The sequence below is a fragment of the Natator depressus genome, chromosome 14 (assembly GCF_965152275.1).
Source record: "Natator depressus isolate rNatDep1 chromosome 14, rNatDep2.hap1, whole genome shotgun sequence".
Lineage (NCBI taxonomy): Eukaryota > Metazoa > Chordata > Testudines > Cheloniidae > Natator > Natator depressus.
In genome coordinates this window covers 7279196-7297226 of record NC_134247.1, presented here as the reverse complement: position 1 = coordinate 7297226, position 18031 = coordinate 7279196, and the positions used below count along the sequence as shown (strand labels likewise).

At 37.5% G+C, this 18031-nt stretch overlaps 1 protein-coding gene across 4 annotated transcripts in view; it reads left to right on the top strand.

The window, feature by feature from the left end:
* The window catches only part of CEP112 (centrosomal protein 112), a 359203-nt gene that overhangs the window by 16840 nt on the left and 324332 nt on the right, over positions 1-18031 (top strand). For all 4 annotated transcript variants that reach the window (XR_012641956.1, XM_074972205.1, XM_074972202.1 and 1 more), the window contains exons 5-6: positions 5077-5173; positions 7962-8036. Coding sequence is in view for 3 of the 4 variants with exons in the window: in XM_074972205.1 (XP_074828306.1) it covers positions 5077-5173; positions 7962-8036 (172 nt within the window). In the remaining variant the exon portion in view is untranslated. The remainder of the gene's footprint in view (positions 1-5076; positions 5174-7961; positions 8037-18031) is intronic.

Sequence of the window (18031 nt, the reverse complement as noted above, 5' to 3'; positions counted from 1 at the left end):
CTTAACATTAATTTCAAACTTCTTGTCCTTGTCTTCTAGATCTTACAATGGTCAGCATGTGCTTGTGTTTCTGACCCTCTCTCTTGTAGCTTTTCCTCCACTCTTGTGCTCCTTAGTGTTGCCAGCCTCAATGCTTGTTTCTTTTCCTTCACTTACAGTTCCCATACCTTATTCTGTGCTACCCTTTATGTTTAGAATGCCTGTCTCAAAATTGTTTACCAAATAACCTACTTCACTGCATTTGGGTCTATTCTAAAATCTTACGTCTGTTGTCTCCTCTATGAGAAATAAAGAAGAGGAAAGATAAGAGCCCTTAAAATTTCCACAATCCTTGGTGTATAACCACTGATCTTGCTATTTTCACTTTTTTTCTTCCTTTGCCCTTGTGCCTTCTCTGTGGCTCTCACTTGAATTTAAATGTTCTATTCTGTGTGTTTATTTGTGAGCTGCCATAGTTCTTCGGTGTGGCTAGTGCTAGGGCCTAGAAATAGCCATTCAGGCAGAGTTCCATCTTATGGATTCATTCATCTTCAGTGATAGTAAGAAATCAAACAAGATTGTAAGCTCTTTGGGGTAGGGATTGCTTCTCCCTTTGTGTTCATACATTACCTGGCACAGTGGGGTCCTGATCTTGATTGCAGCCTCTGGGCACTACTGCAATATCAAAAGGTTATTCCTTCCTGTGGTATTTAGACCTTACCCTGGAAATATACGTACGGTTTTAAAGGAGAGTTTTTTCTCTGTGTCTTTTTCCTAATTTTCTGTTTATATTTTTTTCTCCCAATCTGTAGTCCATGTATTTGATCTTACAGTGATAAGAACACTGCAGCACATGGTTTTGTAGGTTTTTCTAGTATAATAACCTTTGAAAGAGCAACATTTATTTCAGCACCACATACAAGATTTGTATTGATACTCTAGGCATTCCTATGGCAAGAAGTCATGAGCTGTGGAAGTTGGGTTGTATGCTTTTAAAAAGGCAGAGGATATTGTTACTTTAAGCTGACATCATTTGTGACATGGGCCTTATGGGAGCTCTGTGTAATAGACAGTACATACATTTCTAACTTGTTTTCGTAATCTGTTTAACAATTAAAAGAAAATCGAATGTTTAATATTTAAATAATGCTTAATTTTTAAACAAAGGGGTTTTTGTTGTTTTAATACATTATTAAAACAGGATAGAAATTTTGCCTACAGCTCTCTATGAAGGGCTTCCATAATGCAAGTGTCATAAATGATGTTTTTGGTCTCCATTATGTATAAGATTCAGACAGCAACTGTGATTTCAAGTCTCTATTTTCAAATAAATTTGACTGTTTTTTTCACCTTTTGAACGTTCATACTGCTAGATGACTAAAACAGGAACATTTTTGTCTTGCATGATATAATTTTTTTTACCATATTTATAACTCTTGAATCATAATTAAGAAACACAAATGTGTAAGCACTACATTTTTGTGCAAAGAAATGACGAATTATAAAACTGGGCATTTCAATTCTAACTATTATGATTCTAGCAGCCTGGTAAAATGTTATGAAAAAATATGGTTTAACAAATGTTAGGGGCACAATTAAAATATTTTGATTACCCTAATAACTTGTCGGGGACAGAACAATTTGATGTGTAATAGTTTCAGAAAAAGGACAATGTTTGTTGTGAGATGTTGGTTGTAATTTAAAAGTTCTATTTGTCTTTTTTGGCTTCTGCTTCATATTGTACTGCAGGAAATGATGGTAATGAATAAGTATGGGATGTGCATCTTTTCTTGGTTAGTGATGAATTAGTGTCTGACTGCTTTTAGTGGGCCCTCAGTTGCTTAGTATTCTGTCTTTCTTGTATAGAGATACTGACTGTGTTGTTAAAAATGCCATGCTACTCTTTGCAGGAGTAACAGTAATACACTGCGATTATCGTAAAAAACTCTATGTAAAAGACATGCAAAGGCCCAATGTACTACTTCTTTTAAGAAGTCTTAAGTGTTGCACAGGCCTTCTGAACCGCGGGGGAGGGGGAAGGATGAGAGGGAAGAATTTCACAAGCAGTTTCATTTTAGGGTCTCGGAAGACTTCCCAAATGTTAATTAAGCTGCCATGCAACCTTAATTCAGCCCCCTTGTGCATATACATTGTGATAGTTTTAATTAAATTAACACATACAATTTTTTTTCCAGAGGACTCCTGCCTCATTGAGTGCTCTGAACACAGAATTATTAATTTCCTCATGGACTTTTCTGTGGCATTCTCTACTATATTATCTGAGTGCTTCATAAACAGTACTGAATCTGTTTTCACAAGACCCCTGTGAGATGAGGCGGTATTGTTTATCTCCATTTCACAGAAGGAGAACTGAGGATAAGAGATATTAAGGTAAAAAGACACCTTGGACCTAATTTTTCGGAGTACTTAGCATTATATAGCACTTCATATGATCAGAGGGTAGCTGCCATTGACTTTATTTGTAGTTGCAAGTGCTCGGCCCTTTTGTCAATCAGATTGCAGGATGTCAAGTTGCGCATCCAGTATGTGAGGCATACACAATTAATGACCACCTCTGAAAAGTTTGTCTTAAGTGACTTGATTGGCATCATGTAGGAACTCTGTGGCAGAAGCAAGAAAAGAAGTCAGTTCTCCAGGGCAGCATTCCACTGTCTTTATCATAAGACTGCCCTTTCTCTTCCTGCAGACGCTTGCCTCATTCACTGCATACCTTCCGAGCTTCTGTAACAAATCAGGTAGGGATCCTACAGACAAGACAGCCCTTATTCAGCTCCGGAGAAGGGACATCATTCACACTGAATGAAGCAGGGGTCCTGTGGAAAAATTAGTATGCGATCATGTAATTAAAGACTGTATCATAAAGCACACACATAGGGGGCTGAATTAAGCTTACACTCTTCTTCCTCTTATGTGGCATCTCCATTACTGGAGGTTTGCAACCATGGTAGCCCATTCTGTATGATCCTCTGCTAATCAATTTGTGGATAAATAATCCTTTTGATCCATCATTTATACCACCTCATCTGACCAAGATCATCTTTTTCTGCTTAGTGTTCTTCTGTCGTCCGCTTTCTCTTGCAGTGCCCATAACATGTATCAACTGCTGAACTTCTTAAAATTTGCCCTGCAAATTGAACCTTTCTTTTCATAAGATTTCTGACTGGCGTTTGCTGAGTTCCAGTCATCTCCAATACCCTTTTGTTGGTTACTTCATCTATCCATGATCTTTTCAGACTTCTTCTATAACCCCATAATTCTAAGGATTGTAATTGCTTTATTGTCAATATTTTGGATGTCTGTGTTTCCATAGCTGTAATTTAACACAGACCAAATGTGAGATTTTAAGAGTTGGAATTTAGTCTTCACATTTATGTCCCTTCTCATCAGATATTTAGTTTCAGGCAACCTTAATTCTGGCATTTCCTAGCTTTTGAGTGCTTGACTTTGCAACCATAGTAATATTCTTTTTAAAGCATTTTTTTGTATGTAATTTCCTAGGTTTTTGAAAGAGGAAACTGAACATACAAATTCCATCATGTGGCATCATATTAACACCCACATGGGTAATCTGCAGGGTTGGAATCTTTAGCTCCACCACACATACCTCTCCCACATGAGCTAAAGGGGTAACTGATAGCAGGTAGAAAAGTCTGTGCCACAAGACTTCCAGAGCCTGGAATAGAATCCAAGACTTCTGAGTCTCACCATTCCTTTGCTGTCAGCAAATATCTGTGAAACCCACTGGCAGAGTGTCCCATCCCTGTCCCAAGTGGTTGTCTGAACAGCATAAATATTCTTTTGTCGGCTATCACATTTAACATTTGGGTTTGGGGAACTCTGTGCTTCCTGCTCATCAAAGAACTGAAACGGTGTTCTTGAGGCACTGAATTACCAGCTGTTGGGCTCTGAATAGAGCTGAACTGCCAGTGCCATAAGGAGTTAAAAATCTTGAAGAACTAGCAGAACTCAAACCTGTCTCATGTAAGAGATCTGAGACCAAAGAGCAGGGATCCAATCAAATGATACCTTCAAAGAAGAATAACTGATGGTGTGTAATTTCCCTTCCATGTTGGATGAAGTGATTTCTATGTATAGTTTTATCAAGCCCTTTGATCCTTCTGATGAAATGTACTATAAATGGAAGATAATTGTCATATCACTGTGACCCTACTCGTGACACCAATTGAAAATTATCTCACCAATAGTACAAGCTGCTTCATAATATAGCCTTTCTGTTTCTGAATATTATTCCACTGCCATAAATGTTTTAGTCATCATTAATTATGTGGAGCCTTTTCTTATTTTTTTCCTTGAACTTAGGAAATTGTTCCAAAGTTATTACTTTGTATAACATGTAGAGACGCAGGAATTCGATAGGTATCTTCAATGCACAATGTAATTATCAGTTTAGGGTGGGATTTTCAAAAAGCACCTGGAGAATTAGGAGCACAAGTCTAATTGAAGTTGTGTGCATGATGTTAGAGTTCTGATGTTCCATATTATCAACAATTCACTTCCAAATAAGTTTTTTCCCCTCCAACTTTAGGCTATGTCTTCTGATGTTAAAAACACTATCCCTGGAGCAAAATCTGGGTATTTTTAGAAAATGCAATATTTTAATATGACAAAATAAAACCTAACAGTATTGAGCCAGTGCAAATCTTCTTTAGGAGTAAATGGATTAAAATGTACACAATTGTGAAGAATAAAATTCTAGCTAAATTAATAATTGTCATATTACCCAACATCCATATTTATGTAACAAGGAAAAACAAAGAAAACATGTTGCAATAACATAGCATTACATGATGTGTTAAATATTGTGAATTTATTTTTGAAGAGTATTTGAGAAATTCATTCATTCCACTGTTTTTAAAATGCTTCAATTTAGATGCTACAAAAACACCATTTTCCCTCTTATTCGGTAAACCAATTTATTTTTAATCTGTATAACCTCACATAGTATTTTCTCTTGTATCTATTACTTTAAAAATATTTTGAGATCAAGATATCTGTCCACTATGGTATTAGATGTGAATTCTTTATATTCTGGTTGTTACTGTTTTGTGACGACAGGGAAAGATACAAGTATAATGGGAAGCTAGCATTAAGGTCACATTCTATGAGTCCACCTCACCGGTCAGATGAGGACAACCGTGCTGTGCAGACACCTGTAAGATACTTTTTTACTTTTTTGTAATAAACTTGATCTTGTTTCAGTGAATTATTTTCATGTAGCCCCATAAAATTGTCATTTCTAATTGTAAAAGTCATCCCTGTGTGTGGACAGAGAAATGTAGCAAACAGCAGTGGGAAGGACTGAAGCTCACCAAAGTCGGTGCTGTGCAGTTGCAGGAAAAAAAATGCACACTGATCACTTGCACTTTGTCCTAGGTGGATGACCCTGATTTAGTGAAGAACAAGGCTGGTCAGCTGCATTGTTCCCATTAAACAATTTGGCAAATTAACTGCTGTTGATGTCATCTTGTATTTTTCAATAATAGATTAAAGAAAACTGTTGAGGCTTTTTTGGCTGCATTTAATGATAGTTGACCTTTTGAAGGACTTAATTTTGGACTGATTGTTTTATCCAGTATTAGACAACCAGCACTGTGTCTTAGCGAAAGAGACTAAACAGACTTTATATATAATCTTTTATAGTCCTAAATATTTGATGATATGTCAATTACAAGCAATTTAAAAACAAAAGTTCTTGCTAAGAAACTATACAGTTGTCAATATGTATGCTGTTTCCCTTCATAAATGTGATATCTCCAGACTGTAGGTGAAATCATATTCCATATGTAATTGACATGTTTTTCAATTTAGTAGAGGTGCTAGACACATTAAAAAAGTGTCTTATTGACCAGTATTTGCTTTATTTGAAGCAACATAAGTGTTTAATATGAAACACTATTTTATAAAAGAAAAGGATGGTCTTACATTGAAGACTCTGGGCTGGGATTTAGGAGGTTTGGATCCTGTGCCTAGCTGTGCCACCAGCTTCCTGTGTGACTTTTGGCAAGTCACGCCATGTCATTTTGCTTTCCTTCGTTATCTCGGGGTTGTCTACGCAGTGCCTTAGTTTCCACAAAAGTGGTATAAATTTTAGTCTGCGCTAACATGTTGCATGCTAACTGGCCTTTGTGGACCCTGCTGGTATGCACTAAAAGTTCCTTTGGTGCCTGTTAATGTAGTCCAGTTTCAAACAGTACTATGTTAGTGTGCACTAGGGAACTTTTAGTGCATGCCAGAATGTGGGCCAGTGTGCAACATGCTAGTGCAGACTGAATTTAGACCTGTCTTGTGTGACTAAAGCTCTGTGTAGCCAAGCCTTCAGATACCTCTGTGATGAGTGCCATAGAAAAGCCTATAAATAAAATAATTATTTTTAGCTTTGCCAAACAGTTTGGTTGTTTTGGCTGCCTCGAACAAACAGCATGTTATTGTCTATGATGTGCAGATGTTCTGGCATAATTCAGTCCCAGGTAGAGGAATCAGGGAGTTTACTTGTGTGTTCATTCCTTGAACTAAAAGCTCACATCTCTACATGGTTATGGTGTCTGAATGAGAACAGATTTTTGAACAAAGAGAAGCTTGCATGCGATCTTAAAAACTTCTAGTTAACAAAACCAAATGAGACGACATAATTCGTGCTTCCGTGCATTGTTTTTCTAACTACTGTAGTTTACTACAATTAAACTTCTATTATAGAACTGAAATAGAAATGTCTGGAATAATTTTTTCGAAGTCTTTTTAATGCATTAAATAAAATAATTAGTTACTGTTGTGCTACAATGAAACCCATTGTGAAAGACATTTGTAGCCTAAAGCAACAGTAATCACCAGTCATTGCTCAGTGTTGGAAACTGCTTTTCTGGTCTGGAGCTGGTCTGCTGCTCCTCTTGGCTCTGTTCCTGGCTGCTCTGCCCAGTATCACCACTCTCTTCTATACTACAGTTCACTATCTTCAGTCTTCCTCTACTTTGTGGCTGGTCAATGTGCTTGTTCCCCGTCACAGTTAGTCCCACCTAGCTCTGTTTTGGGGTATTGCTAGGCATACCTCAGTTCCTTGCAGAAAGGTGGATTTTGGTCTCATCTTGTAAATTCACTCCCTGTGAAGGAGATCATCACTAAGGCAGACAGGGAAAAAAATTATGTTCCATGAAAAATTCTGAGGTTCTGACATTTTGTTTCCCTTCCACCATGGAACGAAACTGAGACCTTTTGAAACTTTTACTGAAAAGTGTGAGAGACAAACTCACACACCCCAGCATAGGAATACCCCAGTAACTGGGGCATTCACCTGGGATGTGGAAGATTCAGGTTCAAGTCACTGCTCTGAATCAGATAGAGCAGGGACTTGAACCTGCTTGTTTCAGGTGTGTGTCCCTCACCACGAGGCTATTAGCTATTCTGGGATGGGTTTTTGCTATCTCTCTGATGTTGATTAAAAATTCCATTCTGGACCTGAGAAACCATCCCAACAGAAGTTGAGTGAAAATGGATAAGTTTCCATGAAAAGTTTCAGTTTTGACAGAAAATGCTAATTTGACAGAAAAAATGTATTGAAAAATTCCCAGCCAGCTTTAGTCTCCACTCTGGAAACCTGCTTGGCGGGGTGGGGGGAGAGAGGGTGTGTTCTTTCTGCTTTTGTAATGCAGTTATATTTGTTGTTTTGTTACATTTTGAGAATATGGAAAGGGAGCAGCATTAGGCACAAATTATCTAGCAACAGGTAGGTGGTGGAGCTACCTGAATTGAAGCCAAGAACAGCAGCAGCCCAATTCCAGACTGATGGTTTCAAAAGGGGAAAGTGAGTTTTCAAGGGGGACCAAAACTCTTCTTTTTGATATGTTACCATATTTTATTTTTCCTTTGAGGGCAGTATAGTTAAACTAAAAGTCTCTTTAAATTGTATATCTGTCTGCTCTTCTAATATCTCCATTTTCATATTCCAGGAAGTTCAACACAAAAAAACCATTTCTTTGGACGACAGTGATCTTGAAGCTCGTCTCAATAGTTGGAATCTTGGGGTAAAATAGACAGTGTATTTTATTTATTTATTTATTTATTTTATTTATTGGCTTCAAATGAAAGCTGTCTGGTAATTTTAGTCTCAGTTTTTGAAATAGTAAACAATAACTTGGCCATTCCTTTTAGAGATGGAAACAACTTGGAAGCTTGGACACTTTGAATGATAAATCACGAATAAATGTCATTTAGAGAAGAAACTATTAAAAAACACCCCTCTGTAGATTTTTTTTTTTTAAGGGAAGCTGGCATAGGCTCAGCTCCTCTACCTTGATGTAAATCTAGTGATTTGCATAAATCCCTTGTAAAGCAGCCTGCAGTATTGAGGCCGATATTCCTGTTCAGTCGTGGCTTCCTACCATATTTGTAAATACTGTACTTTGTTACAACATTGAATGATGACAGACGTTACTTTAGCTTGTGAGATAAATCATCTTTCATCACATAAATGAAATCTGTGAAAGAGAATACTTCATTCTGAAAATGAGGCCAGATGGAGATCTCTCTCCACCAAGTTCCACAGACCACCTCAGCATATGTATTTATTGGATGTTGGCAGTAATAGATGATAGGGCTCTGTGCTTTATTTCCACTTTTACCATTAGGAGGACTTTAACTGGGCTTAAAACATTTAGATAGGACATTAACACTTTAAAATATTCCAGCCAGTATATTTTCAATCTGTCATCTCTCCTTAGGACACAGACATATTTTTAATAGTTTTTAACGTGCTGTGTATTTTTGGCATTACAATATACATGAGGCAAATACAATTAGACAATTAATGTATTTCTTAAAAATAGGATGAAAGGAGTTGTTTGTTAAAATTAATTCAATATTGTACTTAAAATATTCTGTATTTTTTTGTACATTTGTGTGCGCATACAGATTTAGCACATCAGGTTTGATCTTTTTCTGTTAATCTTTAGCAATGAATTCAAGTTTTCTACACTTGAACAAGTTTAGATTCCACTTTGATTTAAGATAGCTACCATATTGAGGTTTTTTTTTCTCTTCATTCCTTCAGTTACACTCCTCACTATCTCATCACTATGGTACCTGAACAGCAGGGATTGGATAAAGTCCCTACTCTTTATAGCAATATTCTCCCATGATATTTTGTCTAACCCTTCTCCAATTTGATTAGGATTATGGATCTAGTCTAGTGGATCTGGAATCATCCAGTTTTCATCCACTTGAATAGTTTCCCCCCCCCCCCCCTCTCCTTTTTTTGTCAGTTTTTCCACTTTGTATTTATTTCTGTGGAGACAGATTCTCAGAAGAATGTTTGGGTACTTATCGGACAGAAGTATAATTAGTGTATAGGTTTTGTCTGAGTAAGGATTTGAGGATTGGGTTCAGTGTTCTGGAGTGGTGATGGGCACTCCACACTTAATACTGAAGCTTCTTCATATAAACCCATGACTTTACCAAAAAAGAAGTCCATCCCCCTGAAATTTCCTGTGTTATCTCATCCCAGAGTAGAGTTTTCTGGAGAGTGTGGAAGAAATTGGGAAAGGAATGTTATAGTTACAATGTTTGAAGAATTTTTCTGTCATTCAGTTTTCAAAAAGTTTTCTAATATTTTTTTACTTGTATCTTCAAAACTGCTATAAATGTGTTTGGCCTTGCTCAGGGTGCCATTTGCAATTCTAATTTTTTTTTTGAGGAGTTTGGGATTATTTCAGGAACAACGAAGATATAAGAGCTGTTTGGGTGTGTACAGTGCAATATTTTAAAAAAAAGTATAAAAATTCAAAAGTTGCTAATATAAAATGGATCTTTCACTGACTCCAGGCTTTGCTACAGCAGGCTAGGCTGAGCAAGAGGTGTGGGAATGACTGGGTAAGTGATGGAGGAGGGAGTGGGAGACTGTTGGATGTATGGAGATGGGATGAAGAAGTGCACGGAGGGCTAGGGAATAGAAAAAGGGCATGAAAGGGGAACAGGGGAGAGCGAACACTGAAGTGCAAGTGACTGGCAGAGGCACAGGCAATATGCTTCCTATTAAGAGATCCATTTCCAATATTACTATAACATCAGATCGTTACTCATGTAAAAAAATTATGGCCAAGATGTTCAGAAGTGACTGGTGATTTTTGGTGTCTGTTCTTGGCTGCCCAACTTGAGACACTGTGGTAAACCCAGGACAAACAGCTACAAAAGGGGGTAGTATTTAGTCTCAGGGGGTTAAAAGGCCCCTCCCTATCCACTGAGGAGAGATAACCAGGGGGCAATAAGGTTCAGCTGGAAAAGGGGTTGCTAGGGAACCAATTAGGTTCAGCTGACTCAAACTACTTGGGATCTTTTTAAACCCTGGGCTGGCTGGAAGGAGGAGGAGGGTGACGGAGTGAGAGGAGCAGGGAAGCTGCCAGTAGGCTGTTTGCAGCAAGACACCAAAACTTCCCAGTAGGGAGGCTGCACTCGCTCCCCAGAAGGGAAGGAAAACAAGCACAAGGGACTGATTGAGGAGAGGAGTAGCAGGACCCTGTGCCACCTATAAGGATTCGCCTTGCCCCAAACCTGAGTCTCCAAGGCTAAAAAGGACTGAGCCTACTGAGGCGAACAAGGTATTTTGCCACAACACCTTAAAGGGGCTTGATTTTCATAAAGTACCAAGCACCCTCTGAAAATAAGGCCCATTTAAGGATTCAGCTGAAACGCACTTTCAACCTGAACACTTTGTTTAAAATGTTGTTTATTTGGGTTCAGATAACATTTTTCTAGTCTATCTTCCATTTGGTCAAATGTCTGAATGCTGCTTATTTTTCTTATGCTGTGTCCAGCACGGATGGACATAACCAAGATATAAAAATCTTGGCCAGTGTTTTGCATTCATGATGTATGGTTCTCTTCAGTAAAAATGTTACTGATAACAGAGAACTTCTCTTTTTTTGCTTCTTTTTCACAGTATTATCTCTCATGCTTTGGTGCCTGTTGACATTCTAAATTCAAATTGCACACTTTTCTTCTTCCTAGAAGAGGAAAAACTTGACCTTGAGCCAGTTCACTAGCTGTCTGCATGTTCCAAATCTAAAAGGGATATCAACGAAAGGATCCTAAATGCACTTTCATGGCCCTGAGAGCAACTCAACTTTTATACAGCGATAAAAGATTAATTTCTACCATTTTAAGACTTTTCTGAAAAATACATTTTTAAAAGATTCCAAATTACACACCATGAAATTACCTGAATACTAAACTTCCATACAGCCTTTTCAGTAGTAGTTGATGCTATACAAGAAATTCCTCGCAGGGAACAATAACAAGAACTTAACAGGCATTTGAAGACTATTGAGAAGTTCATTGTATGACTATCTAGATAGATTAGATTAGATTAGATTAGAAAACATACACTTTTAAGCCAATAGTTGGGGAACTTCAGTCTCTGGATGTTTAACAGGTTATAATTAGGGATGTCAATCGCAGTTAACTCACGTGATTAACTCAAAAAAATTAATCACGATTAATCGTAATTTTAACCGCACTGTTAAACAATAGAATACCAATTGAAATTTATTAAATATTTTGGATTTTTTCTACATTTTCATATATATTGTATTCTATGTTGTAATTGAACTAAAAAAGAGTACAAAAACAAAACAATGTAAAACTTCAGAGCCTACAAAGAGATAATGCTGAACTCTTAGAATTATAGAAGATTAGGGTTGGAAGAGACCTCAGGAGGTCATCTAGTCCAGCCCCCTTCTCAAAGCAGGACCAACCCCAACTAAATCATCCTAGGCAGGGCGTTGTCAAGCCGGCCCTTTAAAACCTCTAAAGTTGGAAATTCCACCAATTCCCTAGGTAACCCGTTCCAGTGCTCCACCACCCTCCTAGTGAAATAGTTTTTCCTAATATCCAACCTAGACCTTCCCCACTGCAACTTGAGACCATTGCTCCTTGTTCTGTCATCTGCCACCACTGAGAACAGCCTAGCTGCATCCTCTTTGGAACCCCCCTTCAGGTAGTTGAAGGCTGCTATAAAATCTCTCCTTACTCTTCTCTTCTGCAGACTAAATAAGCCCAGTTTCCTCAGCCTCTCTTCATAAGTCATGTGTCCCAGCCCCCTAATAATTTTCGTTGCCCTCCGCTGGACTCTCTCCATTTTGTCCATATGCTTTCTGTAGTGGGGAGCCCAAAACTGGACGCAGTACTGCAGATGTGGCCTTACCAGTGCCGGATAGAGGGAAATAATCACTTCCCTCGATCTGCTGGCAACGCTCCTACTATAGTAGCCGGCATTGCAAGGTATTTATGTGCCAGATATGGTAAACATTCGTTTGGCCCTTTGTGCTTCAGCCAGCATTCCAGACGGCATATTTCCATGCTGATGACACCCATTAAAAAAAATAATGCGTTAATTAAATTTGTGACTGAACTCCTTGGGGGAGAATTGTATATCCCGTGCTCTGTTTTACCCGCGTTCTGCCATATATTGCGTGTTATAGCAGTCTCGGATGATGACCCAGCACACATGATTCATTTTAAGAACACTTTCACTGCAGATTTGACAAAACACAAAGAAGGTACCAATGTGAGATTTCTAAAGATAGCTACAGCACTCAACCCAAGATTTAAGAATCTCAAGTGCCTTTGAAAATCTGATTGGGATGGGATGTGGAGCATGTTTTCAGAAATCTTAAAAGAGCAACACTCTGATGCGGAAACTACAGAACCCGAACCACCAAAAAAGAAAATCAACCTTCTGCTATTGGCATCTGACTCAGATAATGAAAATCAACATGCATCGGTCCACACTGCTTTGGATTGTTATCGAGTAGAACTCATCATCAGCATGGACGCATGTGCCCTGGAATGGTGGTAGAAGCATGAAGGGACATCTGAATCTTTAGCACATTTGGCATGTATATACCTTGCGACGCCGGCTACGACCGTGCCATGAGAGCACCTGTTTTCACTTTCAGGTGACATAGTCAATAAGAAGTGGGCAGCATTATATCCTGCAAATGTAAACAAACTTGTTTGTCTGAGTGATTGTCTGAACAAGAAGTAGGTCTGAGTGGACTTTCAGGCTCTAAAATTTTACATTGTTTTATTTTTGAATGTGGTTTATTTTGTACATAATTCTACATTTGTAAGTTAAACTTTCATGATAAAGAGCTTGCACTACAATACTTGTAGTTTTTTTTACAGCGCAAATACTTGTAATCAAAAATAAATATTAAGTGAGCACTTTGTATTCTGTGTTGTAATTGAAATCAATATATTTGAAATGTAGAAAACATCCAAAATATTTAAATAAATAGTATCCCATTATTGTTTAACAGTGTGATTAATTGCAATTAATTTTTTAAAGCGCTTGACAGCCCTAGTTATAGTCATACTTTCTGATATTAACTAGGGGCAGAATGTAGTTTTAATACATTTTTTTTTAACCTCTAGGCACCACTGTAAATTCAAAACTAAATATTCCCTTCACGTAAACCTGTAGGAATATAATTTAATAATCTTTTCTTTGTGATGGGGAGGTGGAAATTCGTATTAACTGAAGGACTGGAAGTGCTAAAGACAGAATGTTTCCTGGAAAGTTTGTTTAATTTGATATGCAAACTAATTTCTAATTGCAGATTCAGTTATAACACTGACAATAAGATTGATACCAAAGCAAAGGAATTTCTGGAATTCTGAGTGTAAAAGGGAGGACTATTGGTTTAGGACAGGGGTCCCCAACGCGGCGCCCGTGACGCGGTGGCGCCCTTGGGCGCCAGGGTGGCCGCCGGGGCATTTTTGTGCACCTGCAGGACACCCCGCCGCTGAAATGCCGCCGAGAAGCTTTGCTGTTTCCCAGCGGCATTTTGGCAGCGACGCTTCTTGCCGTTGCCACTTCTCGGCAGTGGCATTTCAGCGGCAGGGTGTCTGGCGCCCACCGCAGTTTTCTGTCTTCTGCAATATGCTATTCCCACAAGAAAGGTTGGGGACCACTGTTCTAGGACTTATCAAAAGGAAATAATAGTGGCAGATATTGTATATACAACTTAAATTAAATACATTTACCGTTCAGGGCTGTTGTGAGGATTATCTGATATATGTAAAATGCTTTTAAAATATAAAGTGTGTAGAAGTGCTAAATATTATAATACATGTTTCAGAAAAGATATTTAAAAGACTTCTTATTTCATATGGTTTCATACAGGCTTTCTAACATTTCTAACCCTGGCAGCATAAGAAGAGTGAACAAAAAGACAAAAACACAACAACAACATAATGAAGCACAGACCATCTCATTCTCCAACTCTAATATATGAGAACATATTTAATTTCTCCACAAATAGATTAGCATATTTGTTCTTATGCAGTCAGGGCATGCGGGTCAGTACAGAAGACGCTGCAGTACTGGAAATGTCATCTTTTGAATGAGGCAGTTTCCTTCTTTTGAGCTCTTATGGCTCTGTACATGAAATAAGAGATTTCAAAGACGTAACTGGCTAATATACCCAATTTCTATTCAAAGAAAAATACAGATAATAAAGAACTATTGTGTGGTACTCACAAGTTGAGGAATTTGACCACACAGCCATTGCACTGTTGGTATCCTGTCATTCTTTTATTACATGTTTTAAGGATACCCTGAGTATGAGGCTCTATATACAATCCAAGTCTTATTCTGTTTATTCATGAAATCTAACATTTCCCTTTGGTTGGCTCTTGAAAGATTGTATACATTTTCTTTACTCAAAAGCATAATACTCCTCTGTAAAACATTTGAGAAGTTACAGGTGGATAACGGCCTGCCTTTGCTTTTTCTCATTCTTATGGGGTTTTTAAGTAGGGCCTAAATAAATAAATATTACAATATTCAATGCGCTTAAATTTATATGTCCTCTGAAATAATCTTTCTCTGAATGTCTCTCTTTAAGATAGATCCACAAGTCAAGAGTGCTTTATGGCACTTCAGTACCAAAACAGATTTAAATGGCTCTCATGAGGTGGCAGTCAGGAAGCATAATGGACACCAGTTTGTATTCTTAGATGTCTGGTGGGAGGAAAGCAAGAAATCATTGGCTTGCCAGAGCTGGCAATGTGTTTTGGCTTGCAACTGTAGCTTGAGAAGAAGAGTGAGACTACTGGAAGCTTTCCAAAAAAACAATAACTTTCGTTTTAGTGTACATAGTGTATTTTCTATTCTAAATCCTCCTTCACCTTAAATTACCTTGATAGAAAATACTTCCAAATGCTTTATGAAATTCATTTCCCTATGCTCGATATTTCTTTTAGAGAAGTTTGAATATTACTCTTCCTTTATCAGGTCAATTTACAAATGAGTAACTACCAGTCATCTGTGTTTGTATAAACGCTACTACCCAGGGCCAGCATGCTTGTTTAGTGGCATTCTACTGAGCGATCAGAGTTCTGATCCTGAGCATGTTCTCTGTTCCACAGGCTAGGAGACCTCCAAGAGTAGCATGCTCAGTTCTTGGGAGGATTGAAATGAAAAGATTCCTATTTCCACTGCTGCCATCTCTGTGCCATCTGGGCACCAACAAGCAAAATGTTACACTGTGCCCTGAATCTAACTACACTTTGGCTCTGCCAAACCACTTGAAGGAATAGGTTCCAGAGGTGTTAGAAAGCACCCTGCTGCCTCCCACGAAGAGTTTAACTTAATGAGCTGACAAAGAGAATGACCCAGAAAATAATTCCCATTTCAGGACACACGCGCACACACACACACACAGAGGTTATCCCTTAAGTAACTGGAACCCAGACCACTTATGGTTTTGCAGAACATAACAAACACCTTAGACTGCACAAGAAAGTGAATAGGAAGCAGGAATGGAGCGCAAAATCAGTGCTGGTGTGGCCTGTCTAACAGCTTTCCCCATTAAATGTCCAAGTTGCTTGCATTCTACCCATTTTTGAAAGTACCGCCAGGTTGCACATCTTGCAATAATCTTGAGACTGTAAAGAAATGGATCACTGTGGTGTGAGGTTTGCTTCAGAGAAGGAACATGGTCCTATATGTTGCAGCTGTTTCCTGAGAGTCCATTTACAATGGGCCTGAGGGCTGATTTTCCCAACGAGGAATTATTGACAGGATAAGGAAAGTATCCTCATCTCTGTCTTACCAACATATAAGTTCTCAGTATGTATAAATATAGGAGCAATAAATAAAGGCCTGATGCTGAGCTGCTAAGTGCCTGTAACTAGTTGTTTCTGGCTGTTATGTCTAAACTGGTAGTCTGAATTCTTATCTAGAGTTTGACTGTTCGTACAGTTCTAGCAGATTTGCCATTTTATTTGTTGTTTTGTCTAGTTATGAGGGAAGAATATGGAATTTAGATTGTGTTTGCAATTGTACATTTAAAAAGTCAGATCTGAAATTTAACACTGCTTCCAAATATTGTCTTGTATGTTTTTGATTCCTGGGCCTGATTGACTCTACTTTTATTTTTTAACATGTGGTTATGTGTTTTTATTGCAGAATATTGCTTCTTATCAGAACTATCATGAAATGCTTTGTTTAGGGAAGTCAGTGTTTATGATTTCTGAACCAAATGGAGAGGTTAATGCTTAACAAGTGTTATGATATGAAAGCTTCAAAGTATATTTATGATATCAACAATGTCTTCCTCTACAAGAAAAATATTTAAACGTCTATTGTATCAAAAAGTGTCACATTGCTTAGCTTAACCATTTTGCTGCTTCTTGCTAGTGACACTATTGCCCCATTTGTCTTAGAGCATACTTGAATATCCCTATCCAACATATTATTTTAGCTCTTTAGATTCTAGTCATGTTTGGACACATTTGAAAAGTAGGCTTTTGATCTTGATAAATTTTGCCTTTCATAAATGGAACACTAATATAAAATGACTTTTAAATACATTATAATAGTCTCTTTCTGAGCCTTCATTGAGTTTTATCTAAATTGATATGACTGTCCTTGATTAAGTTTTGCTGCCTTGAAGTTGAATTAGTAATGCAGACAAAAAATATCTACTGTATTGCTGTTTTGAAGGAAAAAAGTTTTCCTTCTGTAAGATTAGTTGAGTTCAAATCTCCAATTATGTTGCAGCTACTTGGAACTCATTTTGTCATGTGTAACTTATTTTAGAATCTGTTAAAAATATTTTTTTAAGTCTAAAGTATACAGCAGCCTAAAGACTGTAGGTATTCTATCTCAATTTTTAATATAAATTGTGAATGATCAGACCTTGTTTTTAGTTTTGTTTTAGAAAAATTGCTTCCTGATTGAGAGTAAAATACATTTAATTTAAAGGAAAAGAAGTTTGCTATATAAAGTAACTGTTTATATTACCTTTGGAAAAAATTTTATTGCTTTTCTCTGATGTAAGCAAAGTTGTTGGTTAACTTTCTAGAGTGAAAAGAATTCCTGTGTGAGAGAATCTATATGGAGAATAAAACATCAATATGAGAAATAATATTTATACAGTAGAACTGAACTAATATTAACAAGTGGATACTTTTGTAACATCTTTCATCCAGAGCCTGCAAGGCAATTTGTAAACACTGAAATAGGCTTTACCATATCCCTGAGATAGCATTTCATTTACCACTGAGTGGTGCCAATTCTAAAGTATGCTATGGTGGCTCTGTAATGTATGATGGAAATACAACACAATAGTTCAGGAAAGGAAATGCACACCAATATTGTATCCAGTTGAAATTGGAAGAGAATTTTAGTGAGGCAAGGTATGATTTGATTTTTTTTTTTTTTGCATTGGAATTTATCCAGCTAAAAATGGGTTAACTCCCAACTTTTATCAAAAGTGCTATGCCATGGGATGTTTAATAAAAAGTGCTCAGGACCTTGATTTTAAGTCTTATCCCAAAGAATTTCTCATGTGGAAGACTCTCTTATGATAAAGAATTAAAAAGGATTCCTGCCTAACAAATTCTTTGGTCAGTGATTTACATTAAATTTTCTTAGGTTGGACGTTGGAAGAAAGGGATAGAAAAATGACTTAGGATTCACTGCTTAATTTTTTTTCTTCTTGAAGAAACTAAACAT